Source organism: Salarias fasciatus, chromosome 23, assembly GCF_902148845.1.
Source record: "Salarias fasciatus chromosome 23, fSalaFa1.1, whole genome shotgun sequence".
In the NCBI taxonomy this organism is placed as follows: domain Eukaryota; kingdom Metazoa; phylum Chordata; class Actinopteri; order Blenniiformes; family Blenniidae; genus Salarias; species Salarias fasciatus.
This window is the reverse complement of record NC_043766.1, coordinates 13,775,606-13,802,147: the sequence shown is the minus strand read 5'-3', so window position 1 is coordinate 13,802,147 and position 26,542 is coordinate 13,775,606. Positions and strand designations below refer to the sequence as shown.

The 26,542-nt window shown below is 41.0% G+C and overlaps 1 protein-coding gene across 1 annotated transcript; it reads right to left on the bottom strand.

Annotated features, from left to right (window-relative positions):
• Positions 1-1,444: 1,444 nt before the first annotated feature.
• ano8b (anoctamin 8b) lies at positions 1,445-26,287 on the bottom strand. Its single transcript, XM_030082673.1, has 19 exons — positions 26,157-26,287; positions 20,146-20,256; positions 17,984-18,116; positions 13,601-13,739; positions 13,391-13,487; positions 13,054-13,170; positions 12,261-12,388; positions 11,992-12,153; positions 11,738-11,890; positions 10,915-11,041; positions 10,706-10,761; positions 10,555-10,629; positions 8,162-8,409; positions 7,617-7,776; positions 6,022-6,414; positions 4,417-4,608; positions 3,874-4,005; positions 2,950-3,060; positions 1,445-2,251 (listed from the first exon to the last, which is right to left on the bottom strand). The coding sequence occupies exons 1-19, from the start codon at positions 26,215-26,217 to the stop codon at positions 1,490-1,492; spliced, it is 3,357 nt and encodes a 1,118-aa protein (XP_029938533.1). The 5' UTR covers positions 26,218-26,287; the 3' UTR covers positions 1,445-1,489.
• Between the last annotated feature and the right edge of the window lie 255 nt (positions 26,288-26,542).

Genomic DNA, 26,542 nt, shown 5'->3' with positions numbered 1-26,542 from the left:
TGGAAATCAATAAAAGGGGCAACTACTCTTTAAAGAAAGCATGAAAGGGGTGGGATCATCTGAATTTCTGGAATCCCAGAGCTGCTGCGAGGGACAGGTGCAAAAGACAGCACGCACCATGAGAGAGGAGGAAGTGAAGGGAAAAAAAAAAAATCCAGCTTTTGCATGAAAAAATGAGGCAGCCTGGTGTCTGCAGTCTCTCCAGAAGAGAGAGAGAGAGCGCGTTTCTATGCAGGGCGTCAGGGTTTAGTGCAAATGTTACTTCCTTAATTCTATGCTCATTTGCCAAGTCTGGCTCGAGTGTGTGGAACGAAGCACCATCTGTGTTTACAAGGCGCTCGACAGGCTTGGATGGAGAACAGCACGCAACAGGCATCCATGCTCCATTTTCTCAAATCACCTTCTTTTACTTTGGCTTTTCTACTTTTCCTCTTCTTTTTTTTTTTTTTTCTTCTCATTACTTTTCCTTACACTTTGCTCTCTTGGGAAAAATACTGCTATTGACAGCCTGAATTACTAAGCACTCTACTTTCTTTTCAAACAAATCGTTTTCTGCCACAAACTGGGAAGAGGGAAGCAGACGAAGCCCAGGCATCACCTCTGCTTTGAAAATAAAGCTGGTGATGTATAAATATTTATATATATAGCAGGGATGATTATTGGGGAGGACCCGTGTGATGATGATCTATAGGAATTTATCAAAACACTGATTGATATTGCTTTTCCATTTTTTGTCACTTCAATACAAAAGTGAAGGGCCAAAGAATTCCTCATATTTGGAAATGAGACTGATATCTAATGATCACTTGTGTTGTGACAGCTAAAAAAAAAAAAAACCTCTCTCCATAGATATCTGCTGTACAATCGATATTCCTCTCATACCACCATGTACTTTTGTTTTCTTCTTTTTCTTTTTACATTTATTTCCTCCACAACAGGTTGTTGTGTCCTAATGGGAGTCCACCGAGATGCTTACAATTTCTGACTAAAGGAAATCAAGAAACACAGCTCTCTGCTTTAAAGGCTTAAAAATATTAGAAACGCAGCTCATGCATTTCTTTATGTATTGCAGACAAAGAAGAATTTGTGTGTGTGTGCGTGTGTGCGTGTGTGCGTGTGTGTGTGTGTGTGTGTGTGTGTGTGCGCGCGTGTGTGTGTTTCTTGGGTCATGGTGAAAGGGCTCGCATCTTTCTTACAAAGCCAGTTTGTTTGTTTTTTTTGTCGCTCAGCAAAAACAGCAAACCATAACAACGGTCATCACTCGTCGCCTTAGATTATTCCCCTCTCTCTGCTTCAAGTACTTCTACACACAGCCTGTGACGGCACAGAAAGTAGGTCAGGCCTTTCCTCACAGTAAACACATCACCTCTTCAGTGGAGAAGTAACCAAACATTGTTCAGTTTTGTTTTGTTTTGTTTTTTTTTTTGCTTGGTTGTTGTTGTTGTTGTTGTTGTTGTTTTGTTTTGTTTTTTTTTAATCTCAGGAGCTTTTACATTTTAGAACAAGCAGGGTCCAAGTCTGCTGAATGCCCATTCTCGGACCCTTCCCCTCCAGGCGAGGGGATCTCATCTGGAATGCCATTCAAATCGGACCGAGAGGGTTGTCGCTCTGACGTCTGTGACGATGATCCTTCTCCGGATCGGGGCGGCGGAGCCCCGTTCACACACGTTCCTCCTTCAGACTTTCCAAAGTTAAACAATTTCCCAGGGTTGAAGGCTTTACTGGGTGACTGAGAACGCTCCTGAGAGCTGCTACCTGATAATGAAGACGACGACGATGATGAAGATGACGATGAAGTTGCCGTTGCTGTGGTGTTAGTACCTGTGGCGGCAGTCACTGAGGCTGCAGCACCTTCCTTCTTATTCTCAGGAGACTTCAGGAACTTGAAGCTGAGGAACCCAGGAAGTTTGGGCTCGCTGCCGGTGGGTGACTGTGGGGAGCGGGCGCCACCCGAGGAGAACTTGCTCTGCAGCGGAATGATCTGCTTCAGCTTCATAACATTATTATTGGCCAGCAGGGAGCTGGGCCTCTTGGGCTTGTCTGATCCGCTGCAGCCTCCGCCTCCACCTCCGGAGCGCGATTTGCTACCGTGACTCTTCTCGTGGTGGTGATCCCCAGAGGAGTCACCTTTGCTGTCGTCCCGCTCCCTCTCTCTGCGGGCCATGTGCTCCGCCTGCCTCTGCCTCTCCTCCTCCTCCCTCTTCCTCCTCTGCAGCTGCTGGTAATGCTGCTGCGCTTGACGCTCATGCTTCTGCAAAGGAAGGGGAACATTACCACAACGCGTTCACTACAATCAACATAAACTCTACTGCCTACAACAATACGGCAGTGATACAAAAAAACATCACCACAAAGAGAATTCAACATCAGAATAGCGGGGCTAACACATTTCATCTTACAAGTATTTGTTACTGTTGTGAGTGGACCTAACTGTTTTTATAAGCTTTCACTATGATTACTTCAAGCCCTTATGGAGACAAAGTGGGGTCATCATAAAAAAAAAAAAAAATAAATAAAAGGCAGGTGAAAACATGGTTTATGATAGGATTATGCTTCGGGTGAGGCTTAATTTATTAAACAATGTAGGGTTAAGTCACAGCTACAGCTCGGATAAGTCAGCACTAATGGAAACAAGGTCAATGGCCACACATGGCGGGAAAGCCCAAGCAAACATATTGCCTAAACAATTCAAAGCTTAGGAGTTTGAGGAAACACATTTTAATAGTAGGTTTGTGTTAAAATTACAAGTTAAAGATCATATTATATTCACTGCAACAACAAGAGTAAACCTGCCTCGCTGTTGTCCGGCAAGTACATAGAAGAGAATAACGAGTTGGTCTTTTCAAATTGTCTGTTTTCAAATGGTCTATTCCCATTTTCTCTAATATATATTTTTACAGATTTCAATCTCTCCAGAGCAGAGTGACTTGTAGCTGCCTTCTTCTTTACCTTAAAGGCCTCTCTGCGTTGATAATCCAGTTTGGCCATCTCCTCCCTGACCCATGTAGGAATGTCCGGAATAGCCACGTGGATGACGTACTTTAGGAGGATAGCAAAGTGCTGCAAGACAAACAGTGAAAGAAAAAAAAAGTTCTAACTTTCTCTGAGCTTTCAAGTTCATGAAGCCGAGTAATTCATAGTGTAGAGTCTCAGTGAGACAAACAGGCCACAGTGCAGTACTCCTAAAGTGATGTTACATGAAGTAAATCTCTCACAGCAGCATTTGGGAAGTAAAGTAATTCCTCTGATGTGTGTGACTTCTTTATCAGGCCAACACAGCGCTGCAGGCTGTTTACTTCTTTCTGAATATAGACACCAACCTAGTGCAGGGCTGACAGAACAACTGGCATTAAAATATGCTTCATACGGGAAGAGAAGCACAGAAAAAGGAAGTGGACATTATTTTTAAAACCTTATCCTTGTAGGACATTTTTGCTATTGTATTTATTCTAAATAAGATGACAGTTACAATTTCAGTCTGTCTTAAAAGCCATCATAATTACATGGTCACTTGACATTTTACCGTCACTATTCAATTCTCCTGGTTTTATGAGCGTTGTGCACAGACGTAACAATGACTAAAGTCTTATGACGAAGTATGTACTTATGATATTATTTCCCCTGAAAATATCAAAATCCTAAAAACATATTCATAGTGAATTGTGAAATTCTGTATTTTGTTCAGCAAATTAGGTAGGAAACCTGTTTAAAATACCTTACGTCTTATCAGCACAATCAATGGTGATGTGGGGATAGAAAAATCTGTTTTCATGCCACGTTTTTCATTTGTAAATATTTTAATCAGTCCACATTGTGTGAGGGGTTTCATAAAACGCTGATTTCAGAATGGTAGGTAGGAATACGCTGTAGTACCTCCAGGATGACGATGGAGATGATGGCCATCTCCGGGCTGAGCCATGGAAAGAGACGCTGGAGCTGACCGCACTGACCAATCAGGTAGCAGTTCACTATGATGGCAATCAGTCCCATGGCTTCCATTGCAGTCTGTTAAACAGAAAATAATAGTAATATAGGTATTAAAAAAAGTCCACCCTTACAAATTTTGACTGTATGACTGACTGAGAACACACACCGATCCATCCTCTTTACTTATATACAGTTCTTTCATCCATTAGAGGACTATGAGACACAAACTCTCTCAAATACAACCAAGTAAGAGGAGAAGCTAGAGAAATATCACATAAACATGTCATTTCAACACAGAAAGACTGTTTGTTGAAACGTCAATGTTATGATCTGGTTTGAAACTTTATTGAATTATTGTTCTTGATTTGACATGAACAAAAAAAATATGCTCAATTGGCACAGTAATGAAACAGTCGTGCCATCTTCAGCAGAAACAGTTCATGATCAAGGTTAAGAAACACTCATGTGAGGTTTCAGAGTATTACTAACCTGCCATTGGCCGATGCTCTCCACTCGGACTCCGAACGGCCTCTGCAGACCAGTGCAGAGCTTAAAGGCATCGCTGCGGATCTCTATGATGTTGTTAATGAGCGCACACATGGCGGCCAGGGGGAAGGCAGAGGAGAAGAGCACCACGTACCCAAACTGGACAAACATCTCTTGGTAATCCTGGAAAGTGTCCTGAGAGGGAAAAATGAGACCTTTAAACCACAACTCCATCAGTCTGAGTGCTGTTTTTCTCTGGACCCAACTATTGTGCAACAGTGCCAAACCACGACAACACTTTTAGTTTTGTATAACAGGAATAACAGAAACCACAGACAAATGTTCCAGGCTATGTGATTGCAAAATGTGATTGTGCAAAAGATGTCTATAATCTTTAAGGCTTTTTTTCTAATTTAATTCTGATTCTAAATCTCCAGCTATAAATGAAGACAGTATTGCTTTCTCTAAGACTGCAATAGAAGTGTTCACTGTTTACAGTTCTCGCTTTTACAAAAAAAAAATCCTATAAGTATTGTCTGCCCTTTATTCTCCTGATTCAACCACCATCAAACACATTAACATAAACCCACATGCTGAGAGTTTCACCTAAAACTCCCATCATCCATTTCCTGATCCATGCACTCATATGGGTGTGTATGAAATAGTGAAAAAAATCCTCACATTCAACTGCGGCAAATGACCAGCAGTCCTGCACTGTGTGGCTTTCCTATGATTTCAGTCATACAATGTTAAAGAAGTCTGAAGCTGTGAAATTTTAAGGTGGTGTTCGCTGTTGCAGTAAAGTTCTGAGCTTCACAATTTCAGCAGAACCCGCATTGACCTGAGCTACAGTAGCTTGTTTATTTCTCGTCAGGAGCCAACATTCTCATGTGTTTCAGTAAGTTTAGCCACCCATAACTAATTAGACGCTGATTGCTGCCAACTGGGCAGACCCACAGGAGCTGCAGTTTTGCAGATAATCTGACCTAGTCTTCCAGTCATCACAATCCGGCCTTTATTAAACTCTGTCATATCTGTAAACTTAACCATTTTTTCTGCTTCCAACATGTTATTGATCAGCAAAATATTAATTCGTTGCCTAAAGTATCCTCCCACTAACAGGCACCTTCATTGAGGTTAATGTTTTTCAGCTCAATTGTCAAAAACTTATAAACCACTAAAAAATGATTCAATTAAACATATTGAAGCCTCCTGCTAGGAGGAATGTCACATCCTGTTAAGGGTTCTTTGTTTCAGTTGTTTGACACACAGCAGGATTTGGATGGCAGGATTTTTAGTTTCTTAAATGGACAACACTAACAGAGTAATCACACACACTTGTTTGAATTGGATAAAACAGGCCCATGTATGAATTACAAACTTACAAAAAACTCACACAAGAGATATTTCATATAATTTTTCAAGACAATCAACAACTACCGATGTTTAAGTTGTTATTTTGGCTGTCATTTTAGATCGGAATATGAATGAAGTTATAAAGTACTACAGGGTACTTTTAAAAGCTTCAAAAAACTACATTTGTTTTGTTGTTTTAAAACTTGTACAGAGTGAACAGATGGTTAAGACAAGTTGATAGTTTTTTCTTACAGCGTATGTCTGCATGCAGCTCTCCATCTCGGCCTGAGTGAGAGTGGTGCTCTCTCTCTCCTCAGGAGGATCTATCCATGACTCCCTCTTGGTTTTGTGGTCTGCCCTCTCTGCGCTCCGGCCTCTCCATCTGTGACGCAGCGACGTGCTGCTCTCAGGCCCGGACGGCAGCGACGCAGAGCCGACGGCAGCGGCGGCGCCGGCTACTGCGTTAACCCCCTCAGCACCGGCCCCACTGGATTCCTTCACGTCGTGGATGCCGTTATCGTCGTCGTCGTCACACATTTCAAACACGGAGGCGGGATCCATTCCTTTTTCCACCATCGTGGGGCTCCCCTCTTCCATGAAGCTGTTGTCCATGGAGGGGAGGCTGCAGGCTGGCTTTCTGTCCACCTGAACAAGAAAACCAGCAATAAGTGACAGCATACGCCACAATCACTTCCAATACTGCCACCTCTTGTTGAAATATCTTTCGGTTTGTTAATACTATTGTACACAGCAGTAAGGTATTTTTCTTTCCAAAAAGGTAAATTATGAATAAAATTAACGTAACATGGTAGTTCTCACCCTGGCCTAACAATATCATCTGAGAGAAAATTATCTGATTTAGTCTTAAACAATTGACTTCTCTCATGAATGCATAACACAACATTCATTTACATTGAGTATTACATGAAGAAAGGTAATATTTGCATTTTATACATCCTAATCAAAGTAGCAGTGCTTTCTCTTGAAATGAACCCTTACCAGGACACTCACTGTAACTGTAATGTTACTGAAGACTATTTCAAAATAAACCTCTTTACTTGTGTGGCTTTTTCAAGTTCACATGAATAAATGTCATTGTAAGTCGGCTGTATTTTTGGTTTTATGAATCACCAGTCTTTTACAATTAATATCTTTAAAAAACAAAATCAAGATATCGAATCATTTTAGACATGGTTTATATAAAACATTCTACAACCCCGCTGTTGCACCCTGTACACTGAGTCCTGGCCTCCAGTGATACATGCTAACTGTATAAAGCAAGATTTCTTAATTATGATCAAATGCGATTCGCTGTGCAAACATCATCACTAGCTTGCTGTGTTGACAATCAACTACAGCATTACCATTTGGGGAGGTTTAAAGCAACAATCAGCCACAGTGACTGGGAGGACGAGACGCTTCGCCAATGCAAAGGAGCCAAAACACAGCAGTGTTTTTGCAGTGTGAGAGAAGTCTGAAGCAGAAGTGAGGAAAGCTCTCACCATCATACAAAATCCCACACAAGCAAAAGCTCTATTGATATTCAGCGCAACTATTCAATTATGGGTTCTACGACAATTATTTTATTATCAGTGTCTGCGACCACCTCTGAAAAGTCAATTATCCCACCATTAAATTTTCAATTACTTGGGGGATAATTATCTTGAATTGGCTTAATGATTTAAATTAGGTGTTGCAATTTACTCCCCATCACTGTCTAACTTGATCCGATGAGACAATAAAACAGAATTTTTTTTTTTTTTTGTACGAAGCTGTATTTCCTTCCCTGACAAATAATCAGAAACCTGCAGGACAGACATAATAACACACATCACATGGTGTTGTACCTTCTCGATGAAGCTGACTTTCCTCAGCTTCAAGCCGCAGTCGATCAAACTTTCCTCCTCCGTCTCTCCTTCGCTGAACCTCCCACTGTCGGCCTCGTCCCTCTCACCTCCCTCCTCCTCATCAGGCACTCCACAGCCCCCGTTCAAACACTTCTTCTCCCTGAGAGGAGAAAGACATCAGACAAATGGCGCATGTTTAGCCACTCAATGGTGTTGAAGTGGTTTTATTTCTCAGTGTTTGAGAGGCATGAATCATATCCTACACTCACAATGGCAGAGGCAGCGACAGTGACTCTCTATTTAAATCTGATTGTAGTGACTAATGCTTTGACTGTTAGTGTGAATGACACCTAAATGCATAAATGTCATTGCTCGTCATGTTAATTGAAGAAGAATGTGTTTGGGTCAATAATAGTTTCATCTCACCCTTTTCCGTCTCACCACATTTCTCGTAACAGCCCCTTTTATTAAATGACTGTCAAACACTTTTTTTTGGTAGTTCTTGTTGCCTCTAGCTGATTTAGAGCTTAAGTATTGAGTGTGACCTTCGTTCTGGGTGCCTGACTCCAGGTCTGGTGCCCCTCAGTCCAGGTCCTGGCATGTTCTGATCAGTAGGAGAGGCCTGGGCTTTCCCAGCTGCCAGTCGGGCATATTTGAGAAGCACTGAGAGCAGCAGGTCCCACACAGCTCTCAGTGTGAGCTCTCCCAGCTTGTGGCGCTCATACAGATAAGGCTGCAGCACCTCCTTCACATTTTGAAGGAACTGGCGAATGATGAGCAGAGTGGCCAGCATCTGACAAAACAGAGGAGAGCAGTCGTAACACCAGAGAAACACAGCGATAACAAGAAGCGCCGCCACAAACGGCTTAAAATGCAAGGCGTTCTATAAATATGGATGAAAACCATGAAGATAAATGTGAGGACATGAGCATGAGCCAACAGAGCAGAAGAAAGTATCCTCAAATCCACGAAAAGGCAATTAACGATGCAAAGTCCACATACAAGCAAATCACACAAGGATGAAATATGCAACTGAACAGCGCCGTGTGCTTAAACCATTTCATCTATTAGTGATTCGGGATTTGTTCAGAACAAACCAACAGGGAGCACTGCAGACACACTTTTCTGCTTTACTCAGGATCTAATACCATTAAAACCACAAGTATGATGCAGAACAAATACCAATTAAAACCAGTAAGTACCAACTTAGCTGACAGGACGTCAACGCTATATTACTACCTGGGTGTATGCCTATAGTTGACCAAAAATGCAGTCAGTAGAATTTACAGGTAAATTACAAGCGGTGTATCCATCACAACAATTCAATACAGACATTTAGAATAGCAGAAATAAAAAAGACAAAAAAAATCAACAAAGGTACCTGGATAACTTTGTTCATACTTAAATAATCAAAGAATTTGTATTATATTAGGGTGAGCTAACTTTTTTACCAGATAAAGATAATGAGTTTAACTGGGATAAAGTATGACATTTATGATTGGAGACATCTGTTTCACCAGTTTAGTAAGGATTTTTCATTGTTAGCGATGGGTAAACTGTCACTGCAGACGGAAACTAACCGAAAACTATGAAAACAAATCACGTTGGTTTGACACTGAAAACCACTCAGTAATTACGTTTTCATTCATTTAATTTAACGCTCCCCCCCAGGGCAGCATCGCTGAGCTTACAGTTCAACACTTTGCAGTCTCAATTCAAAAGCAATTGTCCTGCAGTCAAACAATGCTGATTTGGAAAAAAGGTACATGCTGCAGCTGCAGGAAAACCATGCGCAAACACACACACACATTGAATTCCTTCAATGATATAGACAAACATTAACTTCACTCCATGTTGAGTGACTTGAGAAACTGTGAAAAAAGATAAAGTTGCCAGGAAAAGGCAGCGCACCGTCACAATGAAGCTGGCAACACCAGATGGTTTTCACTTCAGCCAATCAAGGCTCAATTAAAGGTTAACTGAATAGTCAATGTTTTCACAAAAAATTAGCTGAATTTTTGTCATACTCTGTTTTCTCCAATTAATCAAGTAGGGACCCAGAATCTTCTGTTTTTGGATCAAAAGTCACGTTACTCCAGAGAGGCTGGCTGGAGCTCAGAGCGAAACCTCTAAGTCAGGTGATGTTAACCGATAATGACAACCTAGGTGAGGTAGCATGAATTTGGTGCAACGCAAACTGACAGTCAATGAAAGGCTGACTGCAAATGGTTTACAAAAAGCAAATTTATACAAACTGAAGGAAGGGATACATTCTGGGGGGAAAAAAACTACAAAAAAACATGGATCTTGCATCCCTCTAACAGAGAATATGAAGGCAATGGAAGTTTTTAACAGGGATTATGGCAAAGTTTCAAACAATCAAGAATAAAAACGAAATCTACTGACGAACCAACACGACACAACAGATTGGGGAAAAAAATCCCTCGACCAAACAAAGAAATATTCCTAAATCTGGAGTTGTAAGCTTTTGCCAGACAATCAAAAGCAAGTCCCCAAACGTTTTCTTCACAAAGCAGACTATTGTTCATTGTGGCATGCAAAAAGTTGTCGTAAGCGGTTAGAAAAATGGACAACTATGCTTTTGCCAATAACAGGGATCATACTTTGGACCTGAGCAAAGCCCTGAAGAACCAGGGCACAGTGACCACAAGCATCTGGATCCTGAGGAAGAAGGAAGGCAGCACATTGACCCGGACCTGCCGCTGCAGACTCCGTAACAGAGACAACACCAGCAGCATCTTCCACGGATGGACAAATGGGATGGATATGTGGATGGATGGGTGTGGAAATCAACGCATGTAAGGAGGGAGAGCAAAGTGTTTAAGGATGGGGGACAACAACAACACATGTGAGACGCCAGAAGAATTACTGAAACAAATGCATGGGCTCGGAACATGAATGCTAAGACGCTTCTTACCTCTTTCAAGCGCTCCATATCTTTGAGGTAGAATCCAATGTAAAAAAGGCTGAGATAAGAATTTACAAACTGAAACTGCAAGAGAGAAAAATGTCACATATCAATAATGGCTTCACTTCAGTGGGTTAAATGATGTAAAATAGTCACTTACAAGAACCATTTTGATGATGAGATTTTTTTCATAGGCACTCTGGAGTCTATAGTTTTCTGTGAGAACAAACACAAAAAGAAAGCTCTTTTTCAATCTACCCCCTGAACCACTGAACGAAAAACTGTTATGAATAGAAACTGTTTAAAACTACTTTAAAGAAGATTTCCCCTGATTGTGGACATGCTCCAGTGCATAAGCTCGACTCTTACCCATGTCATTGAGCCAGCAGGCAATTTTCCTGTACACCTCGTCACATGCAGTCACAGTGATAGCTAGCATGATTTTGGGGATGAAGCGAGCTAGCCGAGGCATTTCCTTGATCCCCATCACAAACTCCTGCAGAAATGAAAATGCTTTTTTTAATGAATAATACCAAGAAACAAAAAGAACAATGGCTTAGAGGCAGCAATGTTCACTTTATCTGCTCTGGCATTATTTGGAAATAGATAAACCCTGAATATGTACCAACTAAGGTTTATTGACAAATCCATGAAGGAGTCTTCAACATTGCATAACACCAGCACCAAGCTGCGTACTCTGATAACGAGAAACCTGTTTTGTGTTATTTCTTGGAGACTGTTCTGATCGTATTGCAAACTACAATGACAAAAACGCTGTACAATTGTTATCATTCAGCAGATAATCCTGGAATCAATGTGTTTTATGATTACTAGTAAGACCAACATCTCAATAAAATGACTCCACTTCTTCATTACATGTGTTTAGGGAAACTTGACAGAGACACTTGGGGTTTTTGAAAATAGACCACATCTGTGAGAGTCGTGAATAAACAAAGAAAAACCCTGAAGTTCTTTGCCAATCCAACTTCAGAATTCAAAATTAGACAGATCAGTGCCTGATTTTATAACATTTTTTTTCTTACTTTGGTTTCGGCACATTTGCTTTATCACTTCATTAATTCAACATCAAACATAAAAGTATAGTTTTAGGCATTAGTACTGTTTGATTAATTAAAGTCCTCCACCACAAAAACTAAAAAGAAAAACAGATGCTGACAGGTGGCAGACTGACCTGCAGCTCAAAGCAGATGAGCATCACCAGGAAGACAAAGCAGAGACAGAGGATACAGATGGGCAGGCTGACCAACCACCTGAACACACGCCTCCGCCACGCAGGATAGTAGAACTCCTCACATCCTGTTATCGGACTGCAACGCTTCACTCCCTGCAGACACAAGGAGGGAGACAGAAAGCATGAAACACCAGAGGGAAGCAGACAACGGGGTACAAAACACTGAAGGCAGCCGATGCTTTCGGTCGTCTCACCCGAAACTGAGGGCGCGGTTCCTCCAGGGCTTCAGCGGGCGTGTCCAGCGTTCCCCACTTGTACGCCAGCTCAGCCCCCCTCCTCTTCCAGCGCTCAAGGAACAAGGTGGCCCACACCACGTTGAACAGTGCAAACACCACGCAGCAGATGTCACGGCTCGTCTGAGGACATCACAAACACGCAGCCGTTGAGTACTGTTTTCCAGCGGACGCCGTAAAGAGCTGATTACTTTCAGTTCGCTCACGACTCCAATCTGGTTTCTCCTCACCTGATCTGACTCGGTGAGCATCCAAAGCACAAAGCCAATCACAGCAGGATACAACATGGAAGTGGTGTAGAAACCCAGCCAGGCAAAATACATGGCGATCTTCACCCCAAAGTAGTCACAAATATCATCTAGAGATCATTGGACCAAAGCAAATTGGACAAAATTACTTATTTGCAGCAAGAACTGTGTGTGAGGATGAAAATTAAAAATAGACAAAAGTACACAAAAATGAAAGAGTCCATTTTCACAGAGAACTGCTGTTTGTAGCTGCCAAAACAAGAGTAACAGTTCTCTGCAGCTTTTTTCGTCCACTTCAAATCCTTTCTGTTGAAAGTATGTTCTCATAAGTGACTTCATAACGTTTCCTCTTTTCAAACAACCAAACACAATGGATGGATTGAAAGATGTCACTGTGCTATTGAAGAAATTAGACACATGTTTTTTGTAGTGTCCTTCTAACAAGGATTCATGATGTGCCCAAAAGACACCAAGAAGACAGAACTATGAGCCTACTGTGATTTGAGTAGTTCAGCCCACTAAATACTGAAGTGTGTCGTCATTTTATTTATTCTAACATCATTTCAGCTGCAGAGTAAATTTACTTCTCACGTAACTTTAGTTAACAATATAGTTTTAAGAAAAACATGGTTTATAGCGATCGGCCATGGCTTCTCTGTTTGAAAAAGAGGGACATGGCACCAAGTCACACACTGTAAACACTCCTTATGCATGTGCTGCAGGTGTGTTAGTATTTTGAGTACGGTGTACTGTATGTGTGTTTTCATAAACTGACCCAAAGGTTGTTTCTCACAAACAGCCTGCACCCAAGACTTCATCAGCTGACTCAGGATCCGCTGCTCATGCAGAGGAAATACCTGCTGGATCACTCCTCTCGCACTCAGCTCCGGGACTGCAGAGAAACAAAGAAGATCCCTGAAACAAGAATCTCATTTGTACAAAACACAAACTAATAGAAAGAGAGTCCACAAATGAACTGAAACTACTGACTGCATTCAGCTAGACATATCCATCCCAGTCCGAACCAAATAAAGGATTATTTACAAAGTCTGCCACAGACGTGCCCCTCTGTTTAGTAAAGACAAACTGCACACATAGAGGATGCTGCTTACTGATTGGTTGGCCCTCGAGGAAGTTGATATTATGAAGCACCTCCCCATGTTTGGCACGTAGATTGTCCAGCCAGTACTTTATGATACTCTGCCTCTCCTGCAGTCAACAGCAGGAAGAACTGGTGATGTTAGGAAATCTCACAATGAGCAGGTCTTCTAGTGTGTGTGTGTGCCTGCGTGCGTGCATAATTGTGAGTGTTAACCTCTGACCTGTGAGGTGAAGAAACACAGCTCGCTCTCGATGTTCTCGTAGATGTAGTCTTCCTCACAGGAGAAGCTTCGCGTTCCTCCTCCAAACTCAGGCTTCACTGGTTTCCTCAGCCCCATTTCTTCAGCACCTCTCAGCAAACTGCACGAAAACATGAACCCAGTAGTTGGAAAGACACTCTCACATGCTCATACCCAACTCCATCTTCAGTCTCTGATGTGATTTGGCAAATGATCACTTTCAGCTCAGTCTGTTCTGATTTCATCCCCTGTTGTTACTGATTGCCTTCATCGCACCAGCTCTTGTCGAGGATGACCATCAAGTGGCTCCATTCAGTGTAATTGCAGGGTGAGGTCAAACCCATTTAAATTAAATCTTCTATATGAAAACTTGTTGCAAGACAGTTGATGAAAAAGATTAAAACATGATTTGCTTTACATGGCTCGGCTAAACATTTTTTCATTTGATTAAAACAAATACTAATAATAATTTGTGCAGGAAAATGGCAAACATTTGCTGCTACCAGGTTCTCACTTAGATCTATTTGCTGATTTTTTTCTGATTCAAATCAAAGATATCACCTGGAATTATTTTTTTTTTATCTGAAAAGTCCTCAAAAAGATACCTTTATAAGAGATTGCTAAAAATGTATCAGTGTCTGTGTTTGGCTAATTCAGCTGACTTTCCATGTGAGAAGGGAGATGCCAAATAATTTCATAATCAATGTAATAAATGTCCCAGTGTTTAGATATGCTGGATACGAATAATGAGGCAATAAAAGTTAACATTGATATGTTATACCTCAATGTTATTCTCCTTAATACAAAAAAGTCTCTTTCTTTTAACACATACTCCAGCATGATATACAAGTATAAATTTTGTTTGTACAATTCTGTTAGTTTTTAATGTCACAATATTGATTGTAGTAAAAAAAAAAACCTATTTCTCTCTCCTAGTCATCGTGTTACACTGAAAAATAATGGTGAACAGAAGGATTGGCAGAGAACGGTTGTCCTTCATCTCCTCCAATGTCTTAACCTCATCTCATTTCCCATCAACCCCTCCTCCACATCGTTCTCCCTCCTCCTCCTCCTCCTCCTCTCTCTTCCTACAACAACACCATCTCCTCTCCACCTTCCTCCCCCGTCACTCTTCATCTCTCTATTGGAGTTCCTTCCCCTCCCTTTATCCCATCATCCCCTTCTCCTCTCGTTCTGTCCTTCCCAGTGGCCTTGTGCTGAAATTGCAATAATAATGCAGTGCCACACCCTCTCTGTCCCATGGGCCAACACCTCTCTCTCACATGTACATGTATATATATATATATATAGTCTACACACACACACACACACACACTCACACACACACACACACATATCCACTTGCTCTCAGCATAGGTGGGCCACTAACGTCCATCCATCATGATGCTCGATGCTCGTGGAGAAGCAGTACAGTGAGTCATGAACAACACAGTGATGGATTGCAGCAGAAATGTGAGCCGTAAGCTTCTGCATCGCTGTTGAATTCTGCTTAGTTCGCAGCATTGTCACAATAAAGGTTTCTGTCTGATGAAAAAAAAAAAAGGAAAAAAAACAAGGGTGTATCTATTGAAACCAACTGTTTGGTAATTTAAGCAAATAACCGCAAGGCTTTCAGAGGTGAGCAGCTTCTGCAACTGCCTGGAATGTTAATGAGATTGCCTCTCTTAATTAATCGAAAAGTTTATTGCCTTTTACACTTTCTTGTCCCCAACACAGGGAGCCCTAAGACAGTGGACAAAGCCAACCTTGTAAAAGAGCAGAATACTGCTGAAGGAGAGCGCTGCACGTTTATGCAAATTTAGCAAATATCTAACAGACGTAATGCAGAAACTCAGCAGAGCAGGACAACACACAGTAAATTGCCCAGTCAGAGCTGAAGAGTGAGTAATAGATGGTATTTCAGGTACGAATAGAGGACACGGGTTTTTGTTACACGAAGAGTGTTAAGTGCTTAAAATGTGCTTTTACTGAAGTTTTTCTCAATGAAATAAATTGAGCGTTCCTGAAAATAAAACCAAATGTTCACAGCCGATGTCTTAACCAGCACAGATATTTCTGCTCACCTTAAGACATGTAGAGGAAAGACAATGTTAAAAACTGATATGATACAATAAAATGTACCTCTACCAGTGGTGAATGACAAAGGCAGGCAGCCAATAAAACTTACACAAGAAAATCTGAGACTCTGGTATAAAAGGGAAATAATATACAAGGTGAGTTTGAGAGGATATAATATTTTCTAGGTTATCTTTTCTATCACATGATATGTAGGTCAACCTACCTAATCGCTGTGTGTGTATGTGTGTGTGTGTGTGTGTGTGTGTAGAGACACAGGCATGAGAGTGCAGGAGGCACAGAGCAATCATTTTCTTGGAGCATTTCAGCAAAAGCACATGGGCACACTTTCAAAAAGCACTCTGTCCATTTTCCACCACATCACCTCTCTTCACTTCTTGTCTTCAAGCCTCCACCCTTTTCTTCTTTAGCTGTTTTATCTGTTGATAAAAGGTTGTCTTCTTTACGGAGAGGCTCTTTGTCAAATGCACAGTCAGCAAAGAGGCCTCAGTGTTTGTCAAGAGGTGAAACACAGTACGGTACAACTTCCACCTTGATCCCCTGGATTGTATTTCTGGATATTTATACACCAAAGTCAACGGAGAGATTAAAATGACCCTGGACTCATCCACAATTCCCTCGAGGATTTTTCTCAAAACAAGAGAGTGCAACCACGCTGTGTAGCCACAGTGTATAAAATCCATACAGTTCACCCTGACTCTAAACCTTCAGCAAATTTTTTAAATAACCTGCAGCTAAAAGCAGAGGAGTAGTTCCAGTCCACGAGCACCATGGCCGCTTCTCTGTGTACGAGCTGAGCTGCTGTTCCTTGTATAGCTGCAGCTAAATATAAAGGTGAACAAAGGTAGTACTTCACACCAGCACAGAACAACACAAGATATTTTTGAAGTTTTTATCCCAACTCCAGCAGAACCTTCGAAACACTGCTACACCTTCACCTTCAAGAAAAGGAATTGCGATACAGGTTTGTCCATTGACCTGTGTGTTTCGTTCTGTCTAAGTGGAAGAAAAACTGATGGTTCCAGCTCTACCTGTAATTACTCATGTCTGTGTCAATTTTGAAGCAAAATTTAGCATAACAAACAAAAGTTTAGCAAAACAAATAGAAACATTTTTATTCATTCAAAAACATGTGAATATGAAAACCATTTTAAATAAACAGTTAAGTATTGCACTAACTGCACTAATTTGCTTTCCAACAAACAAGACTGAAGTTGCTCCACATAAGTATGAAGCCACAGTCAGGAAGTGAAAAAGAAATATTTGTTTTGCCCTCTGGTAGCATGTTGAATCTGACATGTTTTTTCATGCTTGCAGAAAAAAAATGAATAATCCAAGTAATCCTCGAATCCATTCTTGCATCATTTAAAACTGATATATCAAATCGCACTGACCTCTGGCCCTTTTTCATGGTTTTGTTTTAGTGAGCAGACCTGAAGCCATGAAAGCTGTACCAATGGGATTGCATGGCTCGACTGACAGGTTCTCTGAGTGAAGTCATCACTCATGACGGTAATATCAGACCCTTGTCATTAACCATGCAGGACAACAGTGTTCACAGTTGTATTGTTTGTTTCTAAGTTCTGGTGAAGACAGTGGATATGCATGGTCTACATTTGAAATCTGTGAAGGAAGCTGCTGCACATTTTGCAAAATATCCTTTTTTGTTTTACACTTGGAGTTACTTGAGAAGACTGACTGCTTTTTTAAACCTGAAAACAAATGATGCAATATTTGCAGTCCTTCAGGGCAGTTTGCTATGCTTTAGTTTCTTTTCCATAACAGCGTGAAACTCAGTAAAATACAATGTATTTCGTAATGTTATTCAGTTCTTCAAGACAACGCCAACATTTTAAAACACACTTGTTCAATTTTTAATGGGGTGAATGTGATGCTTTACGGGAGGAGATGTCGAGCAAAGTTCATTTCAGCATAAACTTAAAGCATATTTTGCCCACATTAAGAAAGTGAAACTGAGATTTTCACAAACTCATGTTAGTTTAGTATGTCTACTTGTTCACTAATTATCCTTTTGATGTTGATCAGTTAACACTGTGTGATAAATTATTGTTTTTATTTTTTTTCCCCTGGTAATTCGTCTGATTAGTGAACTAAACAGCAAGTGCTAAAGCTGGAAGATAAACAGGAATCACTGGTTCTCGGTCGATTGCTCACAACATAATACAAACTGCAGAAAATTCCCACACAAAATGTGTGACTGCTGATAACAAGCATCAGTAGGGAGTCCCTTCAGAGAAATTGTCTTACTTTTCATACGTAGCAGTGACGAAGAATGCGTAGACTCGCGTGTGCTTATGGTGTCGGATTTGGATGATGAGCTCTGGGATTCCCAGCCGGATGTGGTTCAGTAGCCATAGTAACGTGTGGTCATCTGTAGTGTCTGTGGCAGGAAATGAAAAACAAAAATACACTTTCAGCTCTTCCCACGCATGGCTGTGTGCAGGAGCTGCCGAGAACTCCCACAGTCTTCTACTATTTATCCCTGAGAAGCAGCTGGAGGTTAAGTGTCATACTACCAAACACTTAAGAACATCTTTTCTTGTCTGCCTCCTCGGGCTTCTGATAGAATAAAAAATAATAGTTAAAGGAAGAAATCACAGAAATAAACAATTACTGCTTTTGCCTCTGCCCCGGGAAGGGCAAATTTACAACTCTGCATTTAAACTCCATAGTATATTAAACTCTGGAAGGAAATATGCATTTTGTTGCTCACCAACAGCAGTTGTTGAAGGAAAATATAAAAGACAAATTGTGTTAAATTGCATAAAAAGATTTTGTTTTGTTTGTGTGATTCGGGATTGCTAATAATGGGCCTCATTTGCTGAGATCAGAAACAACAGGTGATCAACTAAAAATACTGAGTAATCCCAAACACAAACATGAGTTTTCTAATGAGCATTTTTAAGTCTATTAATGCTGTTTTCACTGTGAAAAGACTGGATGGAAAGCTGAGTGCTCAAAAAAACAAAATCAAATGTGACATGTAACTGTTTCTGATCAGAATCTGTGGAGAAAAAAATGGAGGAATTCAAGGAAGAATTCAAAAAAGGCACACAAATAAAGCTAATAAAATCTAAGAATAAAACTTTTGGGATCCAGCTTAGGAAATGCAGTCTGAAGCTGAGTTGGTTTGTGCCTGTTTTTCAAAACAAGGTTGAACTTATTACCAATACAGCCTTTTCAAATCACATTGTGCTGATAAATCTCCATTAACATACACTCTTTTCAGTATTTTACACACTCTCGTAGAGACAACTGTTACACTACTGTATAGTCAGGAAAAGGCACTAAATTTAAAATGTGTGCTACATTTTTGGTCAAACAATTTTCAGTGTATCTTTTCAACCAAATAGCATTCGCATATTCATGCAATATCAACTTTGCACATGTTTTTAAAAGTTTTCACATGCATAAACCTGCAGCAGATGAGGCCCAATAAGGGCACCTAAACTGGTTTACAGACCTTTGTTTACACAAGAGAGAGTTGTAAATGAGACTAGACAATGCCTTCCCCTGAATGTTTGTGATAGTGTGCATGTTTGCTTTTAATCTTTAGAATTTGTGTATTTTAATTTTAGGTCATGATGCAGAAGTGAAACACTGAACATTTTCTTCAGCTGAATTTGAACTGCTTTCAAAAACATGACAAATATATTTGTCAAGATGCCAAAACACACTTTGAGCAAAGTTTTACATTCATTGCATGGCATGAGAGAAATAAAATACATCGGGACACCTAAAAATTTATCAAACTGTTTACGCTTGTGCTGCCAAGAAACGGATGACTTTCACAGCAGCGTTATCAATTACAAGAATTCCAAAAGTCAAATAAAAATGAAATATATTTCTTTAATGATCTCTGAAAACTATTTCAAGGCTAATTTACAGTTTACAGAGAGAAGGTTTAGCGTTTGAGAAGCACTTATTGTGATATACTTTGTTTATAGGTTCACAGGTTCTCTTTTTCTGCCCTTAAAAAAAAAAAAAAACTTCAAACTGATGGTGTGTTTTACTGAGAGAGAATCACCACTCTAGTGTGAACAAAATATATAAAAAAAATAAAAAAAATATGAAAAAGTTAGAACATCCTCTCATCCCTCCAAAAGGATGATTTAATAGTATGAGTAAATTTTAGATTTTATCAGCATCAGACACTTCACTCAACTGTTATCACAGCAAGAAAAATTCAGAATTTCCTAAAATCTGTCACTCTAAATTATACAACAAACCTGTCACTTTCAGTAAATCAAACCTAAAAACGTGGATTAAAGCACTGATCAGGTGAAGGCCCTGTGGTCAAGAGGCTGAATTCACACACTTCAGGGATAACTTGAGAGCTGAGGAAGCATTATGTTATTTAGGTTTCTTACACAGAGAAATACAGGCATGTTTGTGTGCGTTTGACTGACCTGCAAATGTCATGAGAACGTCGCAGTTCTCCGTGGGCACCGTCTTCATCCAAGACTTATGAGACATGATGTGTCTCCCAGCCTGCAGCAGCCGCTTCCCAAACAACTTATCTGAAAGACAGCGGCAGGAAGGACGGAGAAAAGAAAGCAGGAGAGTCACCTTTTCAAAGTCAGATCGCGTAAGAAGCAATGACATTTTTAACATTTTCAGCCCCCCACCCATCCGAAACAAAAAAACAAAACAAAACAAAACTCACCCTCCACCCCCACCCACGATGAAACACCCATAATTGTTCATTTCCACGGGACAGATTTAAATGTCACGCCCCTTTACCTCACAACACGAAGGCTGACAGAAATAATCCTGCCCTGCCAACAGCAGAGGCCACGCATTGTCTGTCTGAGTATTCACACACACTTACAGACACACTCGGCTCAGTCAGTACGACGCTGGTCTTACACTGGTTGCTCCTCAACGAAAACCTCACTCTCAGGGACCCCCACCTCTGGCATTTTCTGAGTGAAACAGCTTCTCATTGCTACAGAATCAAAGTCTCAACTATGCAGAGTAATAATATGATTTACTGTACTTAAGTTTATGAACACAGTCTTTAATGTTAAATGAATATACCTCAACTGCAACTGCAAAGTGACGCAAAATTATAACTGGAACATCTGAAAACTGCAGCCTGAAGGCGAGAAGCTGCACCGTATGGATACTGTCGCGTCATGGAAAAGTAAATGAACTTCATCTTTGCTCTGACACCTCTTTCATCAATCACCAACACTGGAGAGTCTCACGTTCCCACTGATACGTCACTGCAAATAGCTTGAAGAGCAGCAGGCGGACTGTGACTGGTGTAAGACCAGAGCCCACTCAGCTGTCAGACCACACTTTGCGGAAACTGTTTACAGGACCTTCAATATTAGACACAACAGTCTGAAGAAAGCTGTAGCTACCACAGGCCCTGTCATCTTCAGAGTGAAGAAACTGGAGTCATGTGCAAAGATCATAAAAAAGACATGCTGAGCATCACAATAGTTATCAAGTGATTGACTCTTCCTCCTTTAACTCTATTAAATATTCTATTTATCTGCCCTTATTTAATGCCTTCACAGTGTGGCTCAGGTCACGTTTGACCTTAGACAAGAACATCCTCACAATGGTAACGGATTCAGTTGGGGTGAAAAGTCAGTCTGACATTAATGAATTAATGATTAATCATTTGTGTAACTTTTAGAAAGCAGGAAGACAATGTTGTTGGGTTTTTTTTCAGATTTCTCAACACAAATTTCTGGAATAAAACATCCAATCACCCATTGAAGAATTGTTTCACACAACTATAACAGCTGGCTAACTGTTTTTTTCTTCATTTGTCACATGTATCTAACAGATACAGGTCAAAATTAACCCAGAACAGCCTCTGTGTACAAATATTTGGAGCACCAAATCTCATATTGTACTTTCTTCTTATTCTTTTTTAAAGGTTTGTTCCGTTTGTTAAACGTATTCACATTTCAAGGTAAAAAACAATTTAGGTTCTGTTTACTGCCCACTATTATTCTGACCAAGCTGTGCGTGGGAGTCGAGTGGCAAATTAAAAAAAGAATAAGTAAATCAACAAAATAAGTGAATTGACAGGATGCTGTATTACTGAACAATTGAAATGCATTTCATCCAAGGCCATGGTCCAGCACGTCCAGTACTGCTTACACAGTTACAGAAGTGAATACACACAGAAACGGCTGTCAAGGTCATGGCAAGCAATAAATTTAACTATGATATCACCACCATTAGCATGATGGTGTAAATCTGACACTCTCTGTGTGGATCCACTAAACACCTGTCACATAAAAACATCTTTGTGCCGCAGTTCAGTGTTCCCCTTCTCCTTCCTGGAACTTACACTGAATGGACACATGACCGTCTGGGAGGGATCAGGAGAAAAAAGCCCAGAGAACCAACATGCAACAAGGAGCTGCCACTCAAACTGAAACACCATTACAGCTGGAAGATATTACAGTAGGTGAACATGCTGTATCTGCTAATGTTTTTTTTAATGCATTGCAATCCCGATATGGTTTACAAAAAATCCAGATGATTTAATGTCTCTTTTAGTTTTTGATTTCTTCTATCAAATACCAGTGCTTGTTCTCTTGCTCCAAATTTAGACTAGCAGTGACTGTGCCATGTTTTGGATTTTGTTTTTCTTTTTTTCTATTTTTACATCTCAGATGGAGGCGTATCAAATGCACTGCACTTCAGGGACTGAGACACTGATTTGCTTGGTCAACGAGCAGCCAAAACAAAATGAAAGCATAATGATTTCACTTTAAAAAAATGTCAGTAAACTGGGCCTTCAGGCTTAGCCATATGTTTTGATCCAGGTCTCACTACCTGTCTCTTTCACCATCACATTGTTTATTATGTCTAGTCCAGTTGGGCTCCACTGACTTAAAGCTAGGGTAGACGATGTTGTCCAAAAGCACTTTTTGTCATACTGAGTGAAATGCTCCTCGCCCCCTGGGAGAAGTCAATACATTATGTGTACGGAAAAAGGTGCGGAACAAATCTGACAACAGTAGCGGCCAAAGGACAGTAAAAACTCCTACCAATCATAAGACGCGGACCGCTCTTAAGAAACCAATCAGATCCCTTCGCCGTTCTACCAGCCCCCTGCGCGTTCATTTCAATGGCGTGCACTGGCCCTGGTTCAGTGCCCACGCGCGTTGCCAAGGCGCTCTCGGCTCGCGTGAAAAATAGAATGAAGCGGAGCGGGCGTGCTGCGCTCCTATGCGCGTTGTGTGCGGCAGTCAGAAAGGTTAATAACATTGGAGGCGATCACAAACTCCGTGCGCGTGGCGCTTCCGCGTCCAGGGCGTTCGCTCCCAACGGGAGCTCCTCCAATGGGGTGGGAGCTGGGGGGAGCCTTGGGGAGATGCTACATTCGCGCTACATGCTCGTTTTCCAAGATCGCCGACCCTAGCTTTAAATAACAAGGAGACAAGGAGAGTGTGAATGCACAGTGTTTGAAAACATAACTTAGTGCAGTTCATGTCAGTGTTGTACTAAGCATACTCCATACATTATTGATGTTGCAATGATGACATTTGCACTATTTTGTATAGTCCTAGTAACTTCTTAATATTTTCATATATGGAATTAAAGCATTAAACACAGGATTATTAAAAACAACCCTGTTAGTATAAACAATGTTAATAGAACAAACTGTGCAGATCAATATTTTTTAGACAAAAAGAGCAAATCAGTTAGTATGATTGGCAGTACTTTCATGCACTGAATAATCCAGAGAGAAAAGCCACTGAACTCTACGGTGTCCTACAACTCAACACACAGCTTTTTTAATATTTTGGTTTCATGCTTATTCTATTATCAGAAGAACATTCATTTGGGCATGTGTGAAAGCCTTCCTGAACGCTGATATGAATGAAATGAATGAACTCTGCTCCCCTTGACAATGTGGGTCTTGGTTCACTTGCAAGCAGTCTTTCGAGCGGACCTTGGGAGAGGACGTGGCGTGGATCGCAATACACTTCGGGTAGCAAACAAACGGAGCCAATGGCGCAAATCAGAAGCAGGCGGACAAAGACAGAGTTGGAAAATGTCTCGTGGGCAGATGTATAGTGGTGAGGGAGTCCTGGCGCTGATTGCTATCTCTTCAGGTGACTACAAGTCACGGTTTGGAGCTATCCTGACAAGGCTGAGCAGTGAGGATCTAAGAGCAGCTATCTTATATACAAAGAGTTCCAAAAAAAAAAAGAAAACGGTTTGACAAAGACAGCATCACAAAGGTTCACAAGTGAGTCTAATACACTGAAAAGGACCTGAAGTTTGTGAGCATTTTTTGAGACAAGTGCATATATACAAGTAAAATATTCAGCTTTCGCAACTTTAACACCCTACTGATAAAGCATAGAAGGCAATCACGCAGGAGATCGGGAGAAATTTGAAGATTGTCCTTTTTCCACTTTCTCTCTGCCTGTCTACAGGCGTGTCTGAGTGCACAGGCGGACTCATTCAGCCAAGGCTCAGTCTGGGGCTTTACGCTCCTCAGAGTCACTGATGCAATAGAGTTTAACCAAACCCAAAACCCCTAAATGAACTGAGTCTCAGACTATCCTGGTGTGAAAGCAGCTTATAAAAACTATCAGCACTGATATGTGAGGTCGTGCTCAGATGCTCACAAGTTTATATCCCTCTGCCCACAGTGTAGTTAAGTTATTTTATGGATTATGGATAAATTAAATGCAAAATTATAACTTCAACTATGGGATCAATAAAGCTTCACCAACAACAATAACAACAACAAAACACTTTGCCAATCTGTTGACTGGTTGAGAGGAAGTTCACAGTCCCTGAAAAAACCAGGAAGCAGGTGTGGCTGAGATAAAATACCAACATGCAGAGAGAATCGGGTAACTCTTCTAAGTTTAAGCTAATGTTTTTTGCTAACTCATCACTGTTAGTGTGGATATATTCTTAATTTTAATGAAATTTACAGTCAAGTATCATTCGTGCTGCTGTCAGGTCGACTTAGATCAGGATTTTGATGGGTTTGTCCTGCTGGCAACAGGAGTTTAGTAAAATAGCAAATAAGATGGCAAAGTAACGGTGAGCCGGAGACCAGGACAATGAGAGAGACAAGAACATTTTTCATTTCCTTTTGAGAAAAATTGTAGAAAGTGAACCTTTGTGTTTCTAATTTCATGATATTAGTCCATTTTAACTCTTCACATCCAAAAGTGGTGGCACTAAAGGCTTCAGTATACTCCCCCGTCGCTGCCACGGCGTTCCTACGCCGGCAACCCGACGCCGCTACTGAACATATCTTGCTCCTGCGTCAAGGGAACACCCTCCTCTGCCAAGCCGCTAGCAGTCACAACAACAATGCGGCTTCCGTAGCTCCGGCTTTACCTAGACATAGATTTATAGACATATATTTCTAGACGTAGGTATCTAGACATGCGTGCATTTACCGAACATATATCTGCATATATGACATATCTGGTGACACCGGGCTGTGGTGGAGGAGAGACTGAGCGGACCGTGATGAAATATTGGTGAAACTAATGAGCTTTTGGACGATTAAAGCCGTTTGAGGAGCGGCTATACACATAGCCCTGTCTGCTAACAGTGCTAACACTGCTAACAGTATAGGGATGTGCGCCGCTCAATTTTGGATCTCAATTTCTCCCGAAGCACTGTTCGGATCAGAAAAGCATTCCGGGCGAGTTCTACTTTATTCTATAAACAACGCGAAAGCGGACCAATCACAGCCCTCGACGTTCACGTCACCACGCGTCGAAACGACGCGAAGTCACAATTTTCGGGAGGCGCACGTCAAGCCCCAACGTAGCCCGTCGTAGGGCTACGACGTCGACGTCGTAGGAACGACGTAGCGGCGACGGGGGAGTATACTGAGGCCTTAAGCCGACACTGCTCATTTCCAGTCTGAACAGTGGCGTCACCAGCAGCAGGAAGACAGTGGCGAACAAGCTGGTGCACTGAACATCCTTGTAAGGCAGATCCTGTCCTCAGTGGTTTGTATAAAACAAAACAGCTTTGCTGTGTTTTCAGTTTGCTCCACAAGCCAAAAACAAGATACAGCATTACTGGCCTGTGTAAAAACCTCTTTTAATAATGATACTTTGTTGACTTCATCTGGATTCAAATGATAACACAATCATTTGGTGTTTCATGACAAAATAATTATTGTTTCAATTGTTTTATTTATGTTTTGCCTAATATTCAATTTCATGCCTTTACCAACATGCCATTTAGTTTTAAAACATAGAAAGGGAAAGGACAGTAAATAAAAAATGCACTCCACTCCATAAATCTCAGGGCTACCTTAACAAACAGAAGGAAATGGCATCTGGCTGAAGATGGCATCTTCTGTTCAGATTAATCCAAACATATTGAAAGTACAATCTACAGACTGTCAGTTGGAGAACACATCACTATTTAATGAATCTCTCAGGTTACTTACAAAAAGACAACGCCATCTGGCTCCATGCTGCTTTCCCCCTCTGAAGAACATTTCCAAACATCACAACAGGCTGAAGAGCAGACAGGGTATGTTTGACTTTTCAAACCTGAGTGCTTCTTCTCGGTACAGAGAAGCGACTGGTTGCTTCGCCGTGCTTCAGATGAAATGCTGCAGGCAGAGCTGTGGCATGACAGCAATTCTAATGAGTCCTGTATTCATCACTGAGGGCAACACATACAAACACCTCTGAACGGCCGGCAGATTGGTTCCTCTTCCACAAAGCTTCAATTTATGCATTTCAATACTGCGCGTGACCTCAGACGGTATGCACGCAGGAGTGCGTTTGTTACTTTACAGAACATAAACAGTGACTTATACATCGTCCA

What these genes read in the sequence shown, in the direction of transcription:
- ano8b (XM_030082673.1), bottom strand. Translation starts at nt 26,217, where the DNA reads ATGTTTGGAAATGTTCTTCAGAGGGGGAAAGCAGCATGGAGCCAGATG. An exon ending in TCATCTGCTTTGAGCTGCAG is followed by an intron (nt 11,042 to 11,737) that starts GTCAGTCTGCCA and finishes TCATTTCTGCAG; the next exon opens with GAGTTTGTGATGGGGATCAA. An exon ending in ATATGGAGCGCTTGAAAGAG is followed by an intron (nt 8,410 to 10,554) that starts GTAAGAAGCGTC and finishes CTGTTTTGTCAG; the next exon opens with ATGCTGGCCACTCTGCTCAT.